General features: G+C 60.7%; 2 protein-coding genes across 4 annotated transcripts in view; both read left to right on the top strand.

The window, feature by feature from the left end:
• Positions 1 to 2571, top strand: part of LOC128135852 (class I histocompatibility antigen, F10 alpha chain-like) — a 21083-nt gene extending 18512 nt beyond the window's left edge. The window contains exon 8 of the mRNA XM_052774944.1: positions 2272 to 2571. Within this exon, the coding sequence (XP_052630904.1) occupies positions 2272 to 2285 (14 nt within the window). The 3' untranslated portion in view covers positions 2286 to 2571. The remainder of the gene's footprint in view (positions 1 to 2271) is intronic.
• Positions 1 to 17049, top strand: part of LOC128135848 (class I histocompatibility antigen, F10 alpha chain-like) — an 18099-nt gene extending 1050 nt beyond the window's left edge. Inside the window, exons 3-8 of one of the 3 annotated variants that reach the window (XM_052774936.1) lie at positions 767 to 1042; positions 1121 to 1393; positions 1479 to 1580; positions 1730 to 1762; positions 2062 to 2094; positions 16743 to 17049. In XM_052774936.1, the coding sequence (XP_052630896.1) occupies positions 767 to 1042; positions 1121 to 1393; positions 1479 to 1580; positions 1730 to 1762; positions 2062 to 2094; positions 16743 to 16756 (731 nt within the window). In that variant the 3' untranslated portion in view covers positions 16757 to 17049. Of the gene's footprint in view, positions 1 to 766; positions 1043 to 1120; positions 1394 to 1478; positions 1581 to 1729; positions 1763 to 2061; positions 2095 to 2271; positions 2572 to 16742 lie in introns of those variants that run through there. The other 2 variants (XM_052774937.1, XM_052774938.1) reach the window with 2 other exon arrangements.

Genomic DNA, 17049 nt, shown 5'->3' with positions numbered 1-17049 from the left:
GTGAGTGTGGGGCTCCGTGGGGCTGGGCTGGGGCTCTGTGGGACAGGATGGTTCCTTCCCCCTGCTCCAAGATCTTGCTGTGCCCCACGCTGCTGCCCCGTGTTGTGCCGGCCCTTGCCTGCCTGGTGTCACTGTCAGAGGGCTCCCAGCCACCCTGTCCCCCAGCCCGAGGGGGTCCCGGCTGCCCTGTCCCAGCCCCACAGTGCTTGGGATCCCCTGTCCTGGATCCAGGGGGGGCTTCTGGCCACCCCAGCCCAGCGCATCCCCCCCCACCACACACACACGGTGCCCAGGACTCCAGCCCAGGAGTGGCCGCCACGTCCCAGCCCCTCACCATCCCCACGGCAGTGGAGACCCCCAGAGCCAGAGGGGCTCCCACCCCCAGTGTCCCAGGCCCTCGCCCTCCCCATGGTGCTGTGGCCCCCCATCCCAGAGCCAGAGGGGCTTCCCCCACCCCATCCCATCTCCTTATCATCCCCGGCCCCAGCATTTGGGACCCAGCCCAGCCCCGCGCTGTCCCGGGGTGCCGTGGGGCTGGGTGCCAGCCCAGCCACGTCCTGGGTGCAGGGGGTCTGCGTCACGGCTTTACGTGACACCCTGAGTGCTGTGGGCCCTGGGCAGGAGGGTGGGCAGCTCTCGTGCCGGTACCCGATCCCCCCCAAGGGTCATGCAGGGTTGGGGCGGGGGCACTGCCGGGGGTCCGTGCCCCACTGAAGGCCCAGGGCTGCAGCAGCCCCTCAGCCCCATTTCCCTGGTCGTGTTTCAGGGGCTCACACGCTGCAGACCATGTACGGCTGTGACATCCTGGAGGATGGCAGCACCAGGGGGTATCGTCAGGACGCCTACGACGGGAGGGATTTCATCGCCTTCGACTTGGACACGATGACATTCACCGCGGCAGACGCGGCGGCGCAAATCACCAAGAGAAAGTGGGAGAAGGACGGGACTGTCGCTGAGCAGTGGAAGCACTACCTGAAGAACACCTGCATCGAGTGGCTGAGGAAATACGTGAGCTACGGGCGGGCCGTGCTGGAGAGGAAAGGTGAGGGCGAGACGGGGACCCTGGGGACGGGCTGCTGTGGGTGCGTGTGCCGGCTCTCACCGCCACCCCCCTCCCCAGAGCCCCCCATGGTCCGAGTGTCAGGGAAGGAGGCCCACGGGATCCTGACCTTGTACTGCCGCGCTTACGGCTTCTACCCGCGGCCCATCACCGTCAGCTGGCTGAAGGACGGCGAGGTCAGGGACCAGGAGACCGAGTGGGGCAGCATCGCGCCCAACAGCGATGGCACCTACTACACCTGGGCCTCCATCGAGGCCCTTCCAGAGGAGAAGGACAAGTACCGGTGCCGCGTGGAGCACGCCAGCCTGCCCGAGCCCGGCCTCTTCATGTGGGGTGAGCGCGGTGGCCTTGGGCACGTGGAGCAGTGGTGGGCTGGGGTGGTTCCCCTTCCCCTCCTCACGGTCCTGCTCTCCCCCAGAGACGGAGTCCAAGCTGGTCACCATCATCCTGGCGGTGGCTGTTGCCATCCTGCTTGTGATCGCCATCATGGCCGGATTCGCCTTCTGGAAGTACAAATCAGGTAAAGTGATGGGGCCGGCGAGGCAGAGGGGTGCGGGAGGAAGGCAGGGGCGGGGGGGCCGGAGGGGCTGTGGGCATGAGCCGCTGTGCTCTGGGGAGCCTCTGAGCGTGGTGGCCACGGTGGATGCTGATGCCTCTTTCTCTCTGCAGGGAGGAAGAAGAAGGGTTATGATCCGGCATCAGGTGAGTACCGGCGGCAGGTCCGGCTCCAGCCGCTGCCCAGTGCTGGGGCGGTCTTGCGGTTTGGGTTTCTGGCTGCTGCCGGCATTTCCTGATCCCCCGTCCTCCCTGTGCTGCCCGTCTTTAAATCCCTGTAGCGGGGACGTATGGAGGAGATCGTGTCTCCTCTCTGGTGCTCACGGCTCCATCCTGCTCTCCCAGTGGCTGCAGAGCGGCCGTGGCTCCCGGGCCGGCTCCTGGCACGTGCGCCGTGCCCGTAGCGAGGACAGGGCTGGCAGCTCACGGCTGTTTCTCTCTCACAGGCACGGACGGCGGGTCTGGCAGCTCAGCCAAAGGTATGGTGTGGGACCAGGGGGGATGGACGGGGCGCCCCAGCTCTTTGTGCTCCCCCGTGGGACCCGCAGCCGGAGCAACATCGGGCTGTGGGAGGGGTCACCGAGACCCCCAGAGCAGCGGGTTGGGGACAGGGAGGTGGCCCTGGGTGACGCTGTCTCTTCCTCTCGTCCCTGCAGGGCTCACCATCTAACTGCTCCACGCGGGGCCAGCACGTGGTTGGATTCGGCCCCCTGCTCTATCGCCGGCTGGACGCAGAGAGGTGCTGGAGGAGGCCGAGAGCTGCCTGCAGAGAGAGCTTGTCACGCTGCGCTTGCCCACCCCTGGCTGTGGTGGTGGCTCTTCTGGGAGGGTGAACACCCTATTTTCTGATACTTGGAGAGCTGCAGTTATTACCGATATTCTTTAATTTTGAGGTTGCAGCTGATTTCTTCCGTGTGTGTACATTTCCTGGCATGAACAATAAATGCTGGTCCCCATCCTCCGTGGGGGCTGTGTCTCCTCACCCAGTGCCTGGTCTGTGCTCGCATCCTCGGGTCGAGGGCTGTGCTGGTTTTGGCTGGGATAGCGTTGACTTTCTGTATTGCAGTCCAGCGCGGTGCGGTGTTTAGGATTTGTGACCAGAACAGTGTTGGTAACACAGCGATGGATGTGAACAACGTCGGCAGAGCGTCAAGGACTTCTCTGTTTCTCACTCGGCTCCCCTGATGAATAGATGGGGGTTGCGCAAGCTGCTGAGAGGGGACACAACCAGGCAGAGAGAGAGATTGCAGGCCATGTCATGTTGTACTCAATGACAAAAAGGGAAAAGCGGGTGTTGAGGGGGACAGGCCAGCTTTTCCTCAGGAACTAGCTGGGTATCGGCATCCTTGTGGTGGAGGTGGCGAGCTCTGAGGCCATGCAGATGGGCACTGGGAAGAGGATCTTCTGGTCTGAGGCCACGCAGACGAGCACTGATAAGAAGGTCTCTCGCTCCAAGGCCACGCAGACGGGCACTGATAAGAAGGGCTCTTGGTCTGAGGCCACACAGATGGGCACTGATAAGAAAGTCTCTTGCTCCAAGGCCACAGACACTGACATTGAGAAGAAGGTCTTTTGCTCAGAGGCCACGCAGACGGGCACTGAGAAGGTCTGATATGAGGCCATGCAGACGGGCGCTGAGAGAAACGTCTCCCGGTTTGACGTCATGCAGACGGTCACTGCGACTAAACCAGGGGCTCCACTCTGAACTGTAATAGTTGCTCTTGCAGTCAAGGGGTCCCAGTGAAGTCCACACAGGGGACTCTTCCCCTGAGAGGGGGCAGAGGCAGAACGACCTGGTCCCTATCCCTGAGCGGGCTACGAAATACAGGGAACGATTGTGTCTGTCAGCCAGGTGAAGACATTTGCTCCCTGGTTGCTCCGATGCTGGGATGGTGGGGCTGACAGGCTGGAACTAGAAGGTAGGGAAGCCCAGCAGCTGGGATCCATTGCTAGGGACTGTGGGATTGATGGATCGGAAGAGGGGCAGCCAGCCATCATCTCTGGAGGTGGCTCTTATGAGTGTGAAAGCAAAGTATCTACTCAAGGAAGATCTTGTAACCCAGCGAGGTCAGTGGTCCACCAGAGAGGAACATACCCGGTACCCGAGGGTGTTTGCGGTGGTCTGCAGTCCCATGGTCCTGGAAGCCCACGGGCAAGAATTGTGGGGGAAAAACGGTGGCGAAAAAGGGACCATCCAGGAAGATTGCTGCTCCAGCTGCTGTCGAGCAATTGCCCAGGCACAGTAGATGGGCTGAGGACACCTCTCCTCCTTCTGATCCTGATCCAGTGGACGTACATCCACGTGGGGTCGACCCTCATGCCCAGTTCCATGGAAGGACCATGCTGGACTGCCGTAAGATCATACCTGTGACTACTGCTGGCAGCGCAGCCTGGACAAGAGAGAGACGTGGGCTCCTCTTGGGGTGAAAAGGGTTTTGGTTTGGAGTTGCAGGAGTCAGGTGATGAATGTTCTGATCAGGACGAGGGGTCCTGCCCCCGGCTGGGCAGGGGAAAGGGACAAACGGATTCGATGGCCTGGCACATCAGCCCCCTGACTTGAAAGTAAGATACTTCAAGGGAGTGAAGATACTTCAGGGATCCAAAGAGGCACCGGTGGGCCACTGTAGATACGGAGATGTATCCCATGGCCTTGTGCCCAGGTGGCCAAGGCAGCCAAGAGCGTCCTGGCTTGTGTCAGAAATGGCGTGGCCAGCAGGACTAGGGAAGTGCTCGTCCCCCTGTACTCGGCACTGGTGAGGCCGCACCTCGAATACTGTGTGCGGTTTGGGGCCCCTCACTACAAGAAAGACATGAGGTGCTGGATGGTGAGTCCACCACTTCCCTGGGCAGCCTGTTCCAGTGCTTGACAACCCTTTCAGTGAGGAAATTTCTCCTACTACCCAATCTAAACCTTCCCTGGCGCAACTTGAGGCCGTTTCCTCTCGTCCTATCTCACCTTGAACACTCCCAAAGATGGGGTGTCCATGACTTTTCTGGGCAAACAGGTCCATCACCTCCCCACCCTCATCATGAAACGTTTCTTATGTCCAATCTCGATCTCCCCTCTTCCAGTTTCAAACCACGGCGCTTGTCCTGTCACTACAGGCCTTGGTAAGAAGTCTCTCTCCATCTTTCGCCTTTCGAGGGACGCTGCAGAAGTCAAAGCCACCCAGCTGGCCCTAGAGCTTGCTGCCTGAGAAACGTGGCCAGTCCTCTGTCTCGCTACTGACTCGTAGAGGGTGGCCAACGGCCTGTGGGGTGGCTACAGCGATGGTCACAGAGGTAGACCTCTCTGGGCTGCTGCGTTATGGCAGCAGGACCTTGCTGCCTGGGTAGAGCCCCATCACGTCGATGTCCGAGAGCCACGTCCCTGGAGAACATCAGCGCAAGGAGCAAGTAGAGCAGGCGGCAAAAAATTGGAGTGGTTCAGGTAAACGTGGACTGGGAACGTCATCGTGAGCTGTTCACAGCTCGGTGGGTGCGTGGGACATTGGGAGAGAGACAACGGGTGGGCTGTGGAATGATTGCTGCAGGTGACTTATTGATATGACCCCCCCCCCCCACCGCAAGGGAAGGTCAACCTCCAGAATTGGTTCCATGGTAGTTCCCTGAGGAACATAACCTGCAACTTTAGATGTTAGCAACACCAGGGGAGCTTGGTGTGCCGACTCTGAGAAGTAACACAGAGGGTGGAGCGGAGTGGAGACGCCGCGGCCAGGCTCTGTGATCGCAGGGGTAGGGAACCGGAACGATCGGAACGAGAACGGTTGGTCCCTGCATTGAATCCACTGAAGCAAGGCGGTAAAATAATGGGGGTTTTGTCGAGCTAATGCCCTACTTCTGATTTATATCACGCGCCCAGTTTTGGGGTACTGACATGTAACATCAAGTCCCTTGGGTGAACTTTGCTCATTATAATATCATTATAATACAAAACCACACCTCCATCGCAGAAGTTACCCACTTCCAAGGTGCAACCATCCCTCCATGGAGCATGTGCTCTGAATTTTCTCTAGCGTATACCTTTAAAAGCAAAGCGAGAGAACTTTATAGCAATCAAAGTAAAGGTATGTATGACTAGAGTCACTCAAGCTCTACCTAAAAAAAAAAAAAAAGGATAAAAAGACCCCAAAAGAGGAAGACTGTTAGGGAAGACACCATCACAGACAAGTCAGGAGGACATCGCTGACTTCTGGGATCAGTCGACGGGCTGAACCTCTCTTCCTCCGCATAGGGCCGGCTATTGGGTGAGATTCGAACGCTCGGCTGTACCGGGTGCTTCCCCGGGAAACTTGGAATTCTTTAGAGCTCTTTTCTTTCATAATTGGATGTGCTTGTAGTCGACTGTATTATCATTGGCACGTGCTTTGCGGTGTATTTATCACCGGCCATCCGAAAGAACCTGTACTGTTGCTTTAATAAACTGCGCTGTTCACTAATCTAGCTGTGATAGTTCGTTAACGCAACCAAACTCCCTGAGTCTTGTAATTCTCGTGCGTTGAATGCGGTGAAGCCGAGAGCGCAGTGTGCTATAAGTGCATGCGTCATTGTGCGACCGGACTTACAGCGCTGAGTTGGACATTACTCAGAAACGAAACCTAACCGGCCCCTGCCCCTCTGACATCTGAGGATAAGCGGGAATGCAAGCGGGTTTATTTTCTGCCAAATTCCTTTACCCTTTAATGCAACATGAGCTTGCGGTGGAGGGGTGGCCCTGACCCGATCACCGCAGCCATCGCGCAGGTCCTTCATCGCCATGAACAATGCGCCAGCCTCAAGCGAGTGAAGCCTCTGTGGTCTAAGGGACAGTTGGCTGCGCTATCACAAGGGGGAGGCCGGCAGATTAATCATCTCACACCGAGGCCAGCGCCACGCGCTTCCCACGGTGACAGTGACAACTGGAGCATGAGCGTCTGGCTTCGGAACCTGAGACCCCGCAGCCGGGCCGGGCGGCTCCCCCACCCCGGCTGGCTCCTCTCTGGAGAAAATCTGCTTTATTTCATACAAATTTCTGTCCCAACAGGGGCAGAGTCTCCCTCCCCTCACCCCGGCCACCCCATTGCTGCCCCTATCCCTGCACCCCCCATGCCTGCAGCTCTTTCCTCCCCCCACCCGCCCTCCGCAGCTCCAGCGTCCCCCACCGCATCCTGGGTACAAACAGAAGGATTTATTTCAACCTCTGTGTCCTCCGGCCAGCTCTGCTGGTCAGCAGCCTTGCTGGCAGCCCGGTCACCGTCACACAGCAGGGATATGGCAGTGTGCCCAGCCTGGCACCCCTGCTCCCCGTCACAGCTGTCATGGTGGCTTGTCACAATTTTTGCCGTCCCCATCCTTGCTCTCACTGTCCCTATCCTGGTTTGTGGTGTCCCCATCCCTGCTCTTGGTGTCCCCATCCCATCTCTCAGTGTCCCCATCCTGGCTCCCACTGTCCCCATCCCTTGCTGTCCCCATCCCCAGCTCCCGCTGTTCGTCCCCCTCCTTCCCCGTGTCCCCGTCCCCCGCTGTCCCCCCTTGTCCCCCGCCCTGCAGCAGGCACCAGTAGCGGCTGCCGGGGCGCAGGAGCTCCTTGGGGGACTCCAGCTCGTGCAGTCGTCCCCCCTCCAGCACGGCCACCCGCTGCGCCCGCATGGCCAGGGCCACCTGCCCTGTCACCAGCAGCTCCGCGCACCCGGCCCTTGCGGCTCCGAAGATCTCCTGCTCCACCTGCGGCAGGCGGCATCGTCAGTGGGGACCCCCGGGGTGTGGGGACAGAGGGGACATGGGGATCAGGGACCCACAGGACGCTGGGATTGGGGACCCCCCCCAGGACCAGGGGGCTGCGGGGAGTGGGGACCCAGGGGACATTGGGACCAGGGTCCAAGGGCACACCAGGACTGGCGGCCAAGGGAACCCAGGTGCCAGGGACCTGGGGACACCAGGACCAGGGACCGCGGGGACACAGGGACGTCGAGGAGGGGGACACACCTCCGACCTGTGTCATAGCCCAGGGGCAGGCGGGTGATGAAGGTGTGGGCACCCGCCTGGTGGGCTGCCACCACCAGCTGCGCCCGGCTCCACTCCCCCCGGAGGGAGTGGGAGAAGAGCACCGGCTCCTGGGGGACGACGGCCACCTGCGGCGGAGGGGACGGCTGGGGACGCGGTGGGGACATGGTGGGGACGTGGCAGGGGACGTGGCTGGGATGTGGCTGGGGACACGGCAGGGGATGTGACAAGGATGTGTGTGGTGGGCTGACCCTGGCAGGACCCCAGGTGCCCCCCAAAGCCGCCCTGTCACTGCCCCCCCTCAGCTGGAAGGGGGACAGAAAATATAGCGAAGGGCTCGTGGGTCGAGAGGGGGACAGGGAGATCGCTCAGCAATTACCATCACGGGCAAAACGGACTCGACCTGGGGAAATGAATGTAATTTATTGCCAACCAAACCAGAGCAGGGTCATGAGGAATAAAACCAAATCTTAAAACACCTTCCCCCCACCCCTCCCTTCTTCCCGGGCACACCTTCACTCCCCAATTCTCTCCCTCCTCCCCCCCAGCGGCGCAGGGGGACGGGGAATGGGGGTCAGGGTCCCCTCATCCCACCTTGGCTCTGCCGCTCCTTCCTCCTCGCACTCTTCCTCTGCTCCAGCACGGGGTCCCACCCACGGCACACAGTCCCCCACAAACTTCTCCAACGTGAGTCCTTCAGGGCGCATCCCCCTGCTCCGGCGTGGGGTCCTCCCCGGGCTGCAGGTGGACATCTGCTCCAGCGTGGACCTTTGTGGGCTGCAGGGGGACAGCCTGCCTCACCGTGGTCTTCCCCACGGGCTGCAGGGTGGATATCACTGAGTACTTGTGACAAGAAGACATCTTCACCAACCTCCAGGCATCTCCCCGACCTGCTCGTCACAGCAGTGTGGCATTCCCAGCTGACGCCTGGGACGTTGAGGTCTCCGGTAAGGACAAGGGCGACCGATCCAGACATTTCTGCTGACTGTCTGTGGAATAACTCATCGGTGCTGGCATCCTGGCTGGGCCACAGGTAGTGGACACCCACTGCACCATCTCCTTTTTCTTCCGTCCTCTAGCCCTCACCCAGAGGCTCTCGACCATGTCATCCCAAACCGTAACAGCCATGCGGTCAAAGCTCCCCCTTACATCCCTCACCTGCCCTCCTGAAGAGCTGATGGCCCTCCATCCCACCCCTCCGGTCCTGGGACTCGTGCCGCTAACCCAAGACACCACGGTGACCAATGCTGACGATGCCTAACCCTCCTGAAGTGGTGATGACCATCCATCCCACCACTCCTGTCTGTTCCTGAATGACCGCCATCTCAGGAGTTCCAGCTGCTCACAGCACCGGCCGTATCTCTGCAGCAAACCCCAAGCGCTGATGGGAACCATGTGACAGAGGTGATGGAGAAAGGACCTTCCCCGTGCTGGGGACTATTGGGTGTACATGGCAAGGGTTTGGGTGGTGGGGGGAGCTGCGGGGGTGGCTTCTGTGAGAAGATGCCAGGAGCTGCCCCCATGTTGGATGGAGTCACTTCCAGTCCCCTCCATGTCCCTGCCACGTCCCCACTGTGTCCCCAGCCAACCCACCACGTCCTTGCAACATCCCTGCCACATCCATCCCCAGCTTTCTGTGCCATGGCCCTGCTGCGTCCCCTGCCACAGTGTTCTGGGTTTACGTGGCAAGGTTTTGGTAGTGGGGGGATTACAGGGGAGGCTTCTGTGAGAAGATGCCAGAAGCTTCCCCCATGTCCGATAGAGCCAATGCCAGCCGGCTCCAAGACGGACCCACCGCCGGCCAAGGCCGAGCCCAGCAGCGACGGTGGTAGCGCCTCTGGGAGAACCGATTTAAGAAATGGAAAGAATAATGTGCAACAGCAACTGGAGAGAGAAGAATGAGAAAATGTGAGAGAAACAGCCCCACAGACCCCAGGTCAGTGAAGAAGGAGGAGGAGGAGATGCTCCAGGCGCCGGAGCAGAGATTCCCCTGCAGCCTGTGGGGAAGACCACGGTGAGGTAGGCTGTCCCCCTGCAGCCCAGGGAGGTCCACGGTGGAGCAGATGTCCACCTGCAGCCCGGGGAGGACCCCACGCCAGAGCAGGGGGATGCGCCCTGAAGGACTCACGTTGGAGAAGTTTGTGGAGGACAGTGTGCCGTGGGTGGGACCCCACGCTGGAGCAGGGGAAGAGTGGGGAGTCCTCCCCCTGAGGAGGAAGGAGCGGCAGAACCAAGGTGGGATGAGCGGACCCTGACCCCCATTCCCCATCCCCCCCGTGCTGCTCAGGGGGAGGAGGTGGAGAAATTGGGAGTGAAGATGAGCCTGGGAAGAAGGGAGGGGTGGGGGAAGGGGTTTTAGGATTTGTTCTTCTTTCTTATTATCCTACCCTATTTTGGCAAGAAATTAATTTCCCCAAGCCAAGTCTGTTTTGCCCGTGACGGTAATTGCTGAATGATCTCCCTGTCCAGCCAGGGTCAACCCACCGCAGCCACAGAGAAGGCTGCTGAGAAGGTCTGCTCCTCTGAAGCCATGCAAAAGGGTGCTGAGAAGAAGGTCTCCTGCTCTGAGGTCACGCAGGCGGGTGCTGAGGAGACGGTCTCATGTTCTGAGCCAAAGGAGACAGGCACTGAGAAGGTCTCCTGGTCTGAGCCCATGCAGATGGGCTCTGAGAAATTAGAACAGAACAGTTGAGTTGGAAGGGACCTACAACAACCACCTAGTCCAACCGCCCAACCACTTCAGGACGGAGCAGAAGTTAAAGCATATTATTAAGGGCATTCTCCAAATGCCTCTTAAACCCTGGCAGCCTTGGTGCCTCGACCACCTCTCCAGGAAGCCTGTGCCAGGGTTTGACCACCTCGGTGAAGAAACGCTTCCTCATGGCCAGTCTGAACCTCCCCTGGTGCAGCTTTGAACCATTCCCAGGCGTCCTGTCCCTGGATCCCAGGGAGAAGAGCTCAGCACCTCTCTCCCCACGTCCCCTCCTCAGGAAGCTGCACAGAGCCACGAGGCCACCCCTCAGCCTCCTTCTCTCCCAACCAGACAAGCCCAAAGTCCTCAGCCGCTCCTCGGAGGACATTCCCTCCAGCCCTCTCACCAGCTTGGTTGCCCTCCTCTGGATGCATTCAAGGACCTTCACGTCCTTCTCAAAATGGTGGGGCCCAGCACAGCACGCAGTGCTCCAGGTGAGGCCGCACCAACGCTGATGACAGCAGGACAATCCCCTCTCTTGACCGGCTGGTGACGCTGTGTTTGATGCACCAGGAGGCGGGATGGAGACACCAAGAGCAGGGATGGTGTCACGGTCCGCTCGGTGGACTCGTGACGGTTCGTTTGCTACGATCTCGAAAGTGCAAAATTAAGGTGACCAACACCAAAGGGGATAGCAATAATCACACAGTAAAACTTTATTGTATTGCCTGTGAAGAGGCACGCGATAGTTAGGGATGGGTGAAAGAAAGGAGAAAAGTAAAGTTTAGAGAGAGGAGAAAGAGAAGTTATAGCTACCACCGCTGATCTCAAGACGTCCTAACAGTCCCGGGTCCAGCTAATGCTGCGTCGTCGATCGTCGTGGTCCTTGGTGGGGAAGCTTCAAACTTCCGTTGTTCAGAAGTCATCTTTTATGCTTAGTAACACACCTTGCTCCACCTCTGCCTCAGGAGTCTCCGCCCTTCTTGAGCGAGGCTATCCCGCAGGCGCGGGGTCAGTGTCCGAGGCGTGGTAAGTCTTGGAGGCGGGTAGCCTTCGACCAGGAGGTGTGTTTTGGTATTATAATGAAGCAAAGTTCATTTAAAGTTCATGATTTCTTCATCCATGTTATGGCAACAGTTGCAATCCATCCTTTTTGACAGTCTAATGGCTCTAGCCAGGTACCTTCCAGGAGCCTTGTACCGCGCGTTCCGTTCTTGGGATCGGCCACTGCGCTCCAAACAGGCCATTGTCAGGAAATGTACTGTTCATGTTCCTGATGACAGTGTTGAGACAATGCTGATTTTCTGACCGACTCCTACAGATGGAGACACCAGAACTTGGGATGGGGACATCCCAGGATGCGGTTTGCCCTCTCGGCTGCCAGGACACACTGCTGACTCCTGTTGAGCCTGCTACTGACCACCACCCCCATAAACTCAACCATTTCACGCTTCCTGTGGCTGAGACAGCCACCGACCGTCACATCTCCAGAGTCCTTCTCTGTTCACAAAGAACAAGTCTAGGGGGGCATCTCTCCTAGCTGGCTCACTGAGTACTTGTGACAAGAAGACATCTTCACCAACCTCCAGGCATCTCCCCGACCTGCTCGTCACAACAGTGTGGCATTCCCAGCTGACGCCTGGGTCGTTGAGGTCTCCGGTAAGAACAAGGGCGACCGATCCAGACATTTCTGCTGACTGTCTGTGGAATAACTCATTGGCGCTGGCATCCTGGCTGGGCGACGGGTAGCGGACACCTACTGCGCCATCTCCTTTCTCTTCCATCCCCTAATCCTCGCCCAGAGGCTGTCGACCACGTCGTCCCAAACCGTAACGGCTGTGCGGTCAAAGCTCTCCTTTCCATCGAGTGCGACTCCTCCACCTCGCCTGCCCTGCCCACCCCTCCTGAAGGGCTGAGCGCCCTCCATCCCAGCAGTCCAGGTGTGTCTCCTGCTCAGAGACCATGAACAGGGGCCCTGAGAAGAAGGTCTTCTGCTCCGAGGTCACCCACGAGCGCCCTGAGAAGAAGGTCTCCAGCTGCGAGGTCACCCATGAGGGCCCTGAGAAGGTCTCCAGCTCTGAGGTCTCACAGACGGGTGCTGAGAAGGAGGTACCCGCCCCCCCCCCAGCCCCAGGCTGGAGGACACCAGTCCTTGGGGACAGCGGGAAGGAGGGACAGCAGGAGCAGGATGGACGTTGGTGTTGAGACGGGGAACCAAAGGAACCTTAGTAGATATAGTAGATATATGAATGTAGATAGGAATTGTTTAATAATTATCTAGCTTATAATGAAATTAAAGAAGTTTCAATAGAGGGAGACACGGCCCCAGGGGATGAGAAGTGATGTTTAACGTTTCCATTGTTGAGGCTGACTGGGACAGGAGATAGTCCCTGACAAGAATCAGCAGTGAGTCCAAGAACCAGCCAAGACCGACCTTGTGATTTGGACAAATGCCAAGGGACGACTGAGTCTGCGCAGGGACAGAAGGTGAAGAGTTCCCTGTGAAGAAGACATACAGCCTTCATCTTCACGACCACCAGACGACCACCATAAGGAGGCACTGCGCAAGCGCAGTTGAGAGGAGACTATGGAAATGACTTCCTAGAGCTAATTATAATATGAAGCGGGGATAGGTAATGCCTATGTATAGGCGTATTGCGAAACTCTATGTATATGTAACACTTGACTGTATAAATTTAAAGTGAACTGCCAAAATCAGGCGCACACGACTTCGGTGGGACTACCCCCCGTGCTGCCCAGCGCTGAATGAACATACCTACTTTACAATCTCACCGACTGTGGAGTCTGTTTTCCGCACGTCAGTGTTAGGGGGACACTGGCGAGAGGGACAGCGGGAACGGGGGACACTGGGGGACACTGGGGGACACTGGGGGACCCCGGGTGGGGGCTGGGGAGGGTCCCGGGGGTGGGCTCCGAGGGTCCCGGGGGGTGGCGGGGTCCCGGGGGGGTCCCGCGGGTCCCCTGTCCCGTCCCCCCCTTCGCCCGTCGCCCGTCGCCCTTCCTCCGGCGCTTTCGCTTTCGCTTCCAACCTGCGGGAACGCGATCTGCCTGGCACCCGGTGACGTCCGAGGCGGCTCCAGGCTGCCATTGGCGGGCGGGAGGGAGCGGAGCCAATGGCTGGGAGGGGGCGGGGCTTGAGCCGTCACGGCGTTTGACAGTCCGAGCGGGGCCGCAGAGGAGAGGAGCAGCGCGATGGGGCCGGGCCGGGGACTGGGACCGGGACTGGGACTGGGACTGGGACCGGGACTGGGACTGGGACTGGGGCTGCTGCTGGGGGTCCTCGTCGGGGCGGCGAGCGGTGAGCGCGGGCGGGGACGCGGGAGGACCCCCCCCACACCCCCGGTCACCGGGACCCCCCTGGACCCCCCCGGACCGCCCTTCTCTTGGCACCGCGAACCCTCCCGGGCACTGGGACCCCTTCGACCCCCCCTTTCCGACCACCCCGGTCCCCCTCCCCGGTCCCAGGGACCCCCTGGGAACACTCCCCCACCCCTCCGGTTCCCCCTTCCCGGGCCCCCCCCCGGATCCCCATTTCCGAGAACCGGGACACCTCTCCCACCCTGCCTCGGACCTTCCTGCTGCCTTGGACCCTCCCCCAGATCTGCTTTCTTGGACCTCCCTGGCCCCCCCCTTCCCGAGCATCCCAGGTCCCCACCCCTCGGACACCTCTGGGACCCCCCTTTCCTTGGCACCAGGAACCAGGACCCCCCCTCCCGCACACAACTCACTCCCCCAACATCCCCCCACCAGCCACATCCCCCCTGAAGCTGTCCCCCCCCATCACCCCAATCTGCTCCCCTGGGACCCCCACCCAGCCTCAGTGCCCACCCCTGGGACCCCTCACCCCTGTCTCCCCCCACTGCCCCCCACCTCTAACCACTCCCTGTGTCCCCACAGCATTCCACTCCCTGCGCTACTTCTTCGTTGCCGTGTCAGAGCCCAGCCCAGGGGTGCCCCAGTTTGTCATTGTGGGGTACGTGGACGGGAACCTCATTGTACGCTACGACAGTGAGACAGGGAAGATGGTGCCCCGGGCAGACTGGATGGCGGACAACCTGGACCAGCAGTACTGGGACACCCAGACCCAGATAGGACAGAGCAATCAGCAGAATGACCGCATTGACCTGAACACGCTGCGGGACCGCTACAACCAGAGCAGGGGTGAGTGTGGGGCTCCGTGGGGCTGGGCTGGGGCTCTGTGGGACAGGATGGTTCCTTCCCCCTGCTCCAAGATCTTGCTGTGCCCCACGCTGCTGCCCCGTGTTGTGCCGGCCCTTGCCTGCCTGGTGTCACTGTCAGAGGGCTCCCAGCCACCCTGTCCCCCAGCCCGAGGGGGTCCCGGCTGCCCTGTCCCAGCCCCACAGTGCTTGGGATCCCCTGTCCTGGATCCAGGGGGGGCTTCTGGCCACCCCAGCCCAGCGCATCCCCCCCCACCACACACACACGGTGCCCAGGACTCCAGCCTAGGAGTGGCCACCACGTCCCAGCCCCTCACCATCCCCACGGCAGTGGAGACCCCCAGAGCCAGAGGGGCTCCCACCCCCAGTGTCCCAGGCCCTCGCCCTCCCCATGGTGCTGTGGCCCCCCATCCCAGAGCCAGAGGGGCTTCCCCCACCCCATCCCATCTCCTTATCATCCCCGGCCCCAGCATTTGGGACCCAGCCCAGCCCCGCGCTGTCCCGGGGTGCCGTGGGGCTGGGTGCCAGCCCAGCCACGTCCTGGGTGCAGGGGGTCTGCGTCACGGCTTTACGTGACACCCTGAGTGCTGTGGGCCCTGGGCAGGAGGGTGGGCAGCTCTCGTGCCGGTACCCGATCCCCCCCAAGGGTCATGCAGGGTTGGGGCGGGGGGCACTGCCGGGGGTCCGTGCCCCACTGAAGGCCCAGGGCTGCAGCAGCCCCTCAGCCCCATTTCCCTGGTCGTGTTTCAGGGGCTCACACGCTGCAGACCATGTACGGCTGTGACATCCTGGAGGACGGCAGCACCAGGGGGTATGAGCAGTACGCCTACGACGGGAGGGATTTCATCGCCTTCGACTTGGACACGATGACATACACCGCGGCAGACGCGGCGGCGCAAATCACCAAGAGAAAGTGGGAGAAGGACGGGACTGTCGCTGAGCAGTGGAAGCACTACCTGAAGAACACCTGCATCGAGTGGCTGAGGAAATACGTGAGCTACGGGCGGGCCGTGCTGGAGAGGAAAGGTGAGGGCGAGACGGGGACCCTGGGGACGGGCTGCTGTGGGTGCGTGTGCCGGCTCTCACCGCCACCCCCTCCCCAGAGCCCCCCATGGTCCGAGTGTCAGGGAAGGAGGCCCACGGGATCCTGACCTTGTACTGCCGCGCTTACGGCTTCTACCCGCGGCCCATCACCGTCAGCTGGCTGAAGGACGGCGAGGTCAGGGACCAGGAGACCGAGTGGGGCAGCATCGCGCCCAACAGCGATGGCACCTACTACACCTGGGCCTCCATCGAGGCCCTTCCAGAGGAGAAGGACAAGTACCGGTGCCGCGTGGAGCACGCCGGCCTGCCCGAGCCCGGCCTCTTCATGTGGGGTGAGCGCGGTGGCCTTGGGCACGTGGAGCAGTGGTGGGCTGGGGTGGTTCCCCTTCCCCTCCTCACGGTCCTGCTCTCCCCCAGAGACGGAGTCCAAGCTGGTCACCATCATCCTGGCGGTGGCTGTTGCCATCCTGCTTGTGATCGCCATCATGGCCGGATTCGCCTTCTGGAAGTACAAATCAGGTAAAGTGATGGGGCCGGCGAGGCAGAGGGGTGCGGGAGGAAGGCAGGGGCTGGGGGGCCGGAGGGGCTGCGGGCATGAGCCGCTGTGCTCTGGGGAGCCTCTGAGCGTGGTGGCCACGGTGGATGCTGATGCCTCTTTCTCTCTGCAGGGAGGAAGAAGAAGGGTTATGATCCGGCATCAGGTGAGTACCGGTGGCAGGTCCGGCTCCAGCCGCTGCCCAGTGCCGGGGCGGTCTTGCGGTTTGGGTTTCTGGCTGCTGCCGGCATTTCCTGATCCCCCGTCCTCCCTGTGCTGCCCGTCTTTAAATCCCTGTAGCGGGGACGTATGGAGGAGATCGTGTCTCCTCTCTGGTGCTCACGGCTCCATCCTGCTCTCCCAGTGGCTGCAGAGCGGCCGTGGCTCCCGGGCCGGCTCCTGGCACGTGCGCCGTGCCCGTAGCGAGGACGGGGCTGGCAGCTCACGGCTGTTTCTCTCTCACAGGCACGGACGGCGGGGCTGGCAGCTCAGCCAAAGGTATGGTGTGGGACCAGGGGGGATGGACGGGGCACCCCAGCTCTTTGTGCTCCCCCGTGGGACCCGCAGCCGGAGCAACATCGGGCTGTGGGAGGGGTCACCGAGACCCCCAGAGCAGCGGGTTGGGGACAGGGAGGTGGCCCTGGGTGACGCTGTCTCTTCCTCTCGTCCCTGCAGGGCTCACCGTCTAACTGCTCCACGCGGGGCCAGCACGTGGTTGGATTCGGCCCCCTGCTCTATCGCCGGCTGGACGCAGAGAGGTGCTGGAGGAGGCTGAGAGCTGCCTGCAGAGAGAGCTTGTCACGCTGCGCTTGCCCACCCCTGGCTGTGGTGGTGGCTCTTCTGGGAGGGTGAACACCCTATTTTCTGATACTTTTAAAATTGAGAGCTGCAATTATTACCGGTGTTCTTTAATTTTGAGGTTGAAATTGATTTCTTCCACATGCGTACATTTCTTGGCGTGCACAATAAATGCTGGTCCCCA

This window comes from Harpia harpyja, chromosome 25 (assembly GCF_026419915.1).
Source record: "Harpia harpyja isolate bHarHar1 chromosome 25, bHarHar1 primary haplotype, whole genome shotgun sequence".
Classification (NCBI taxonomy): domain Eukaryota; kingdom Metazoa; phylum Chordata; class Aves; order Accipitriformes; family Accipitridae; genus Harpia; species Harpia harpyja.
The sequence above is the reverse complement of the archived record's forward strand: the minus strand, read 5'-3'. Positions and strand labels throughout refer to the sequence as shown.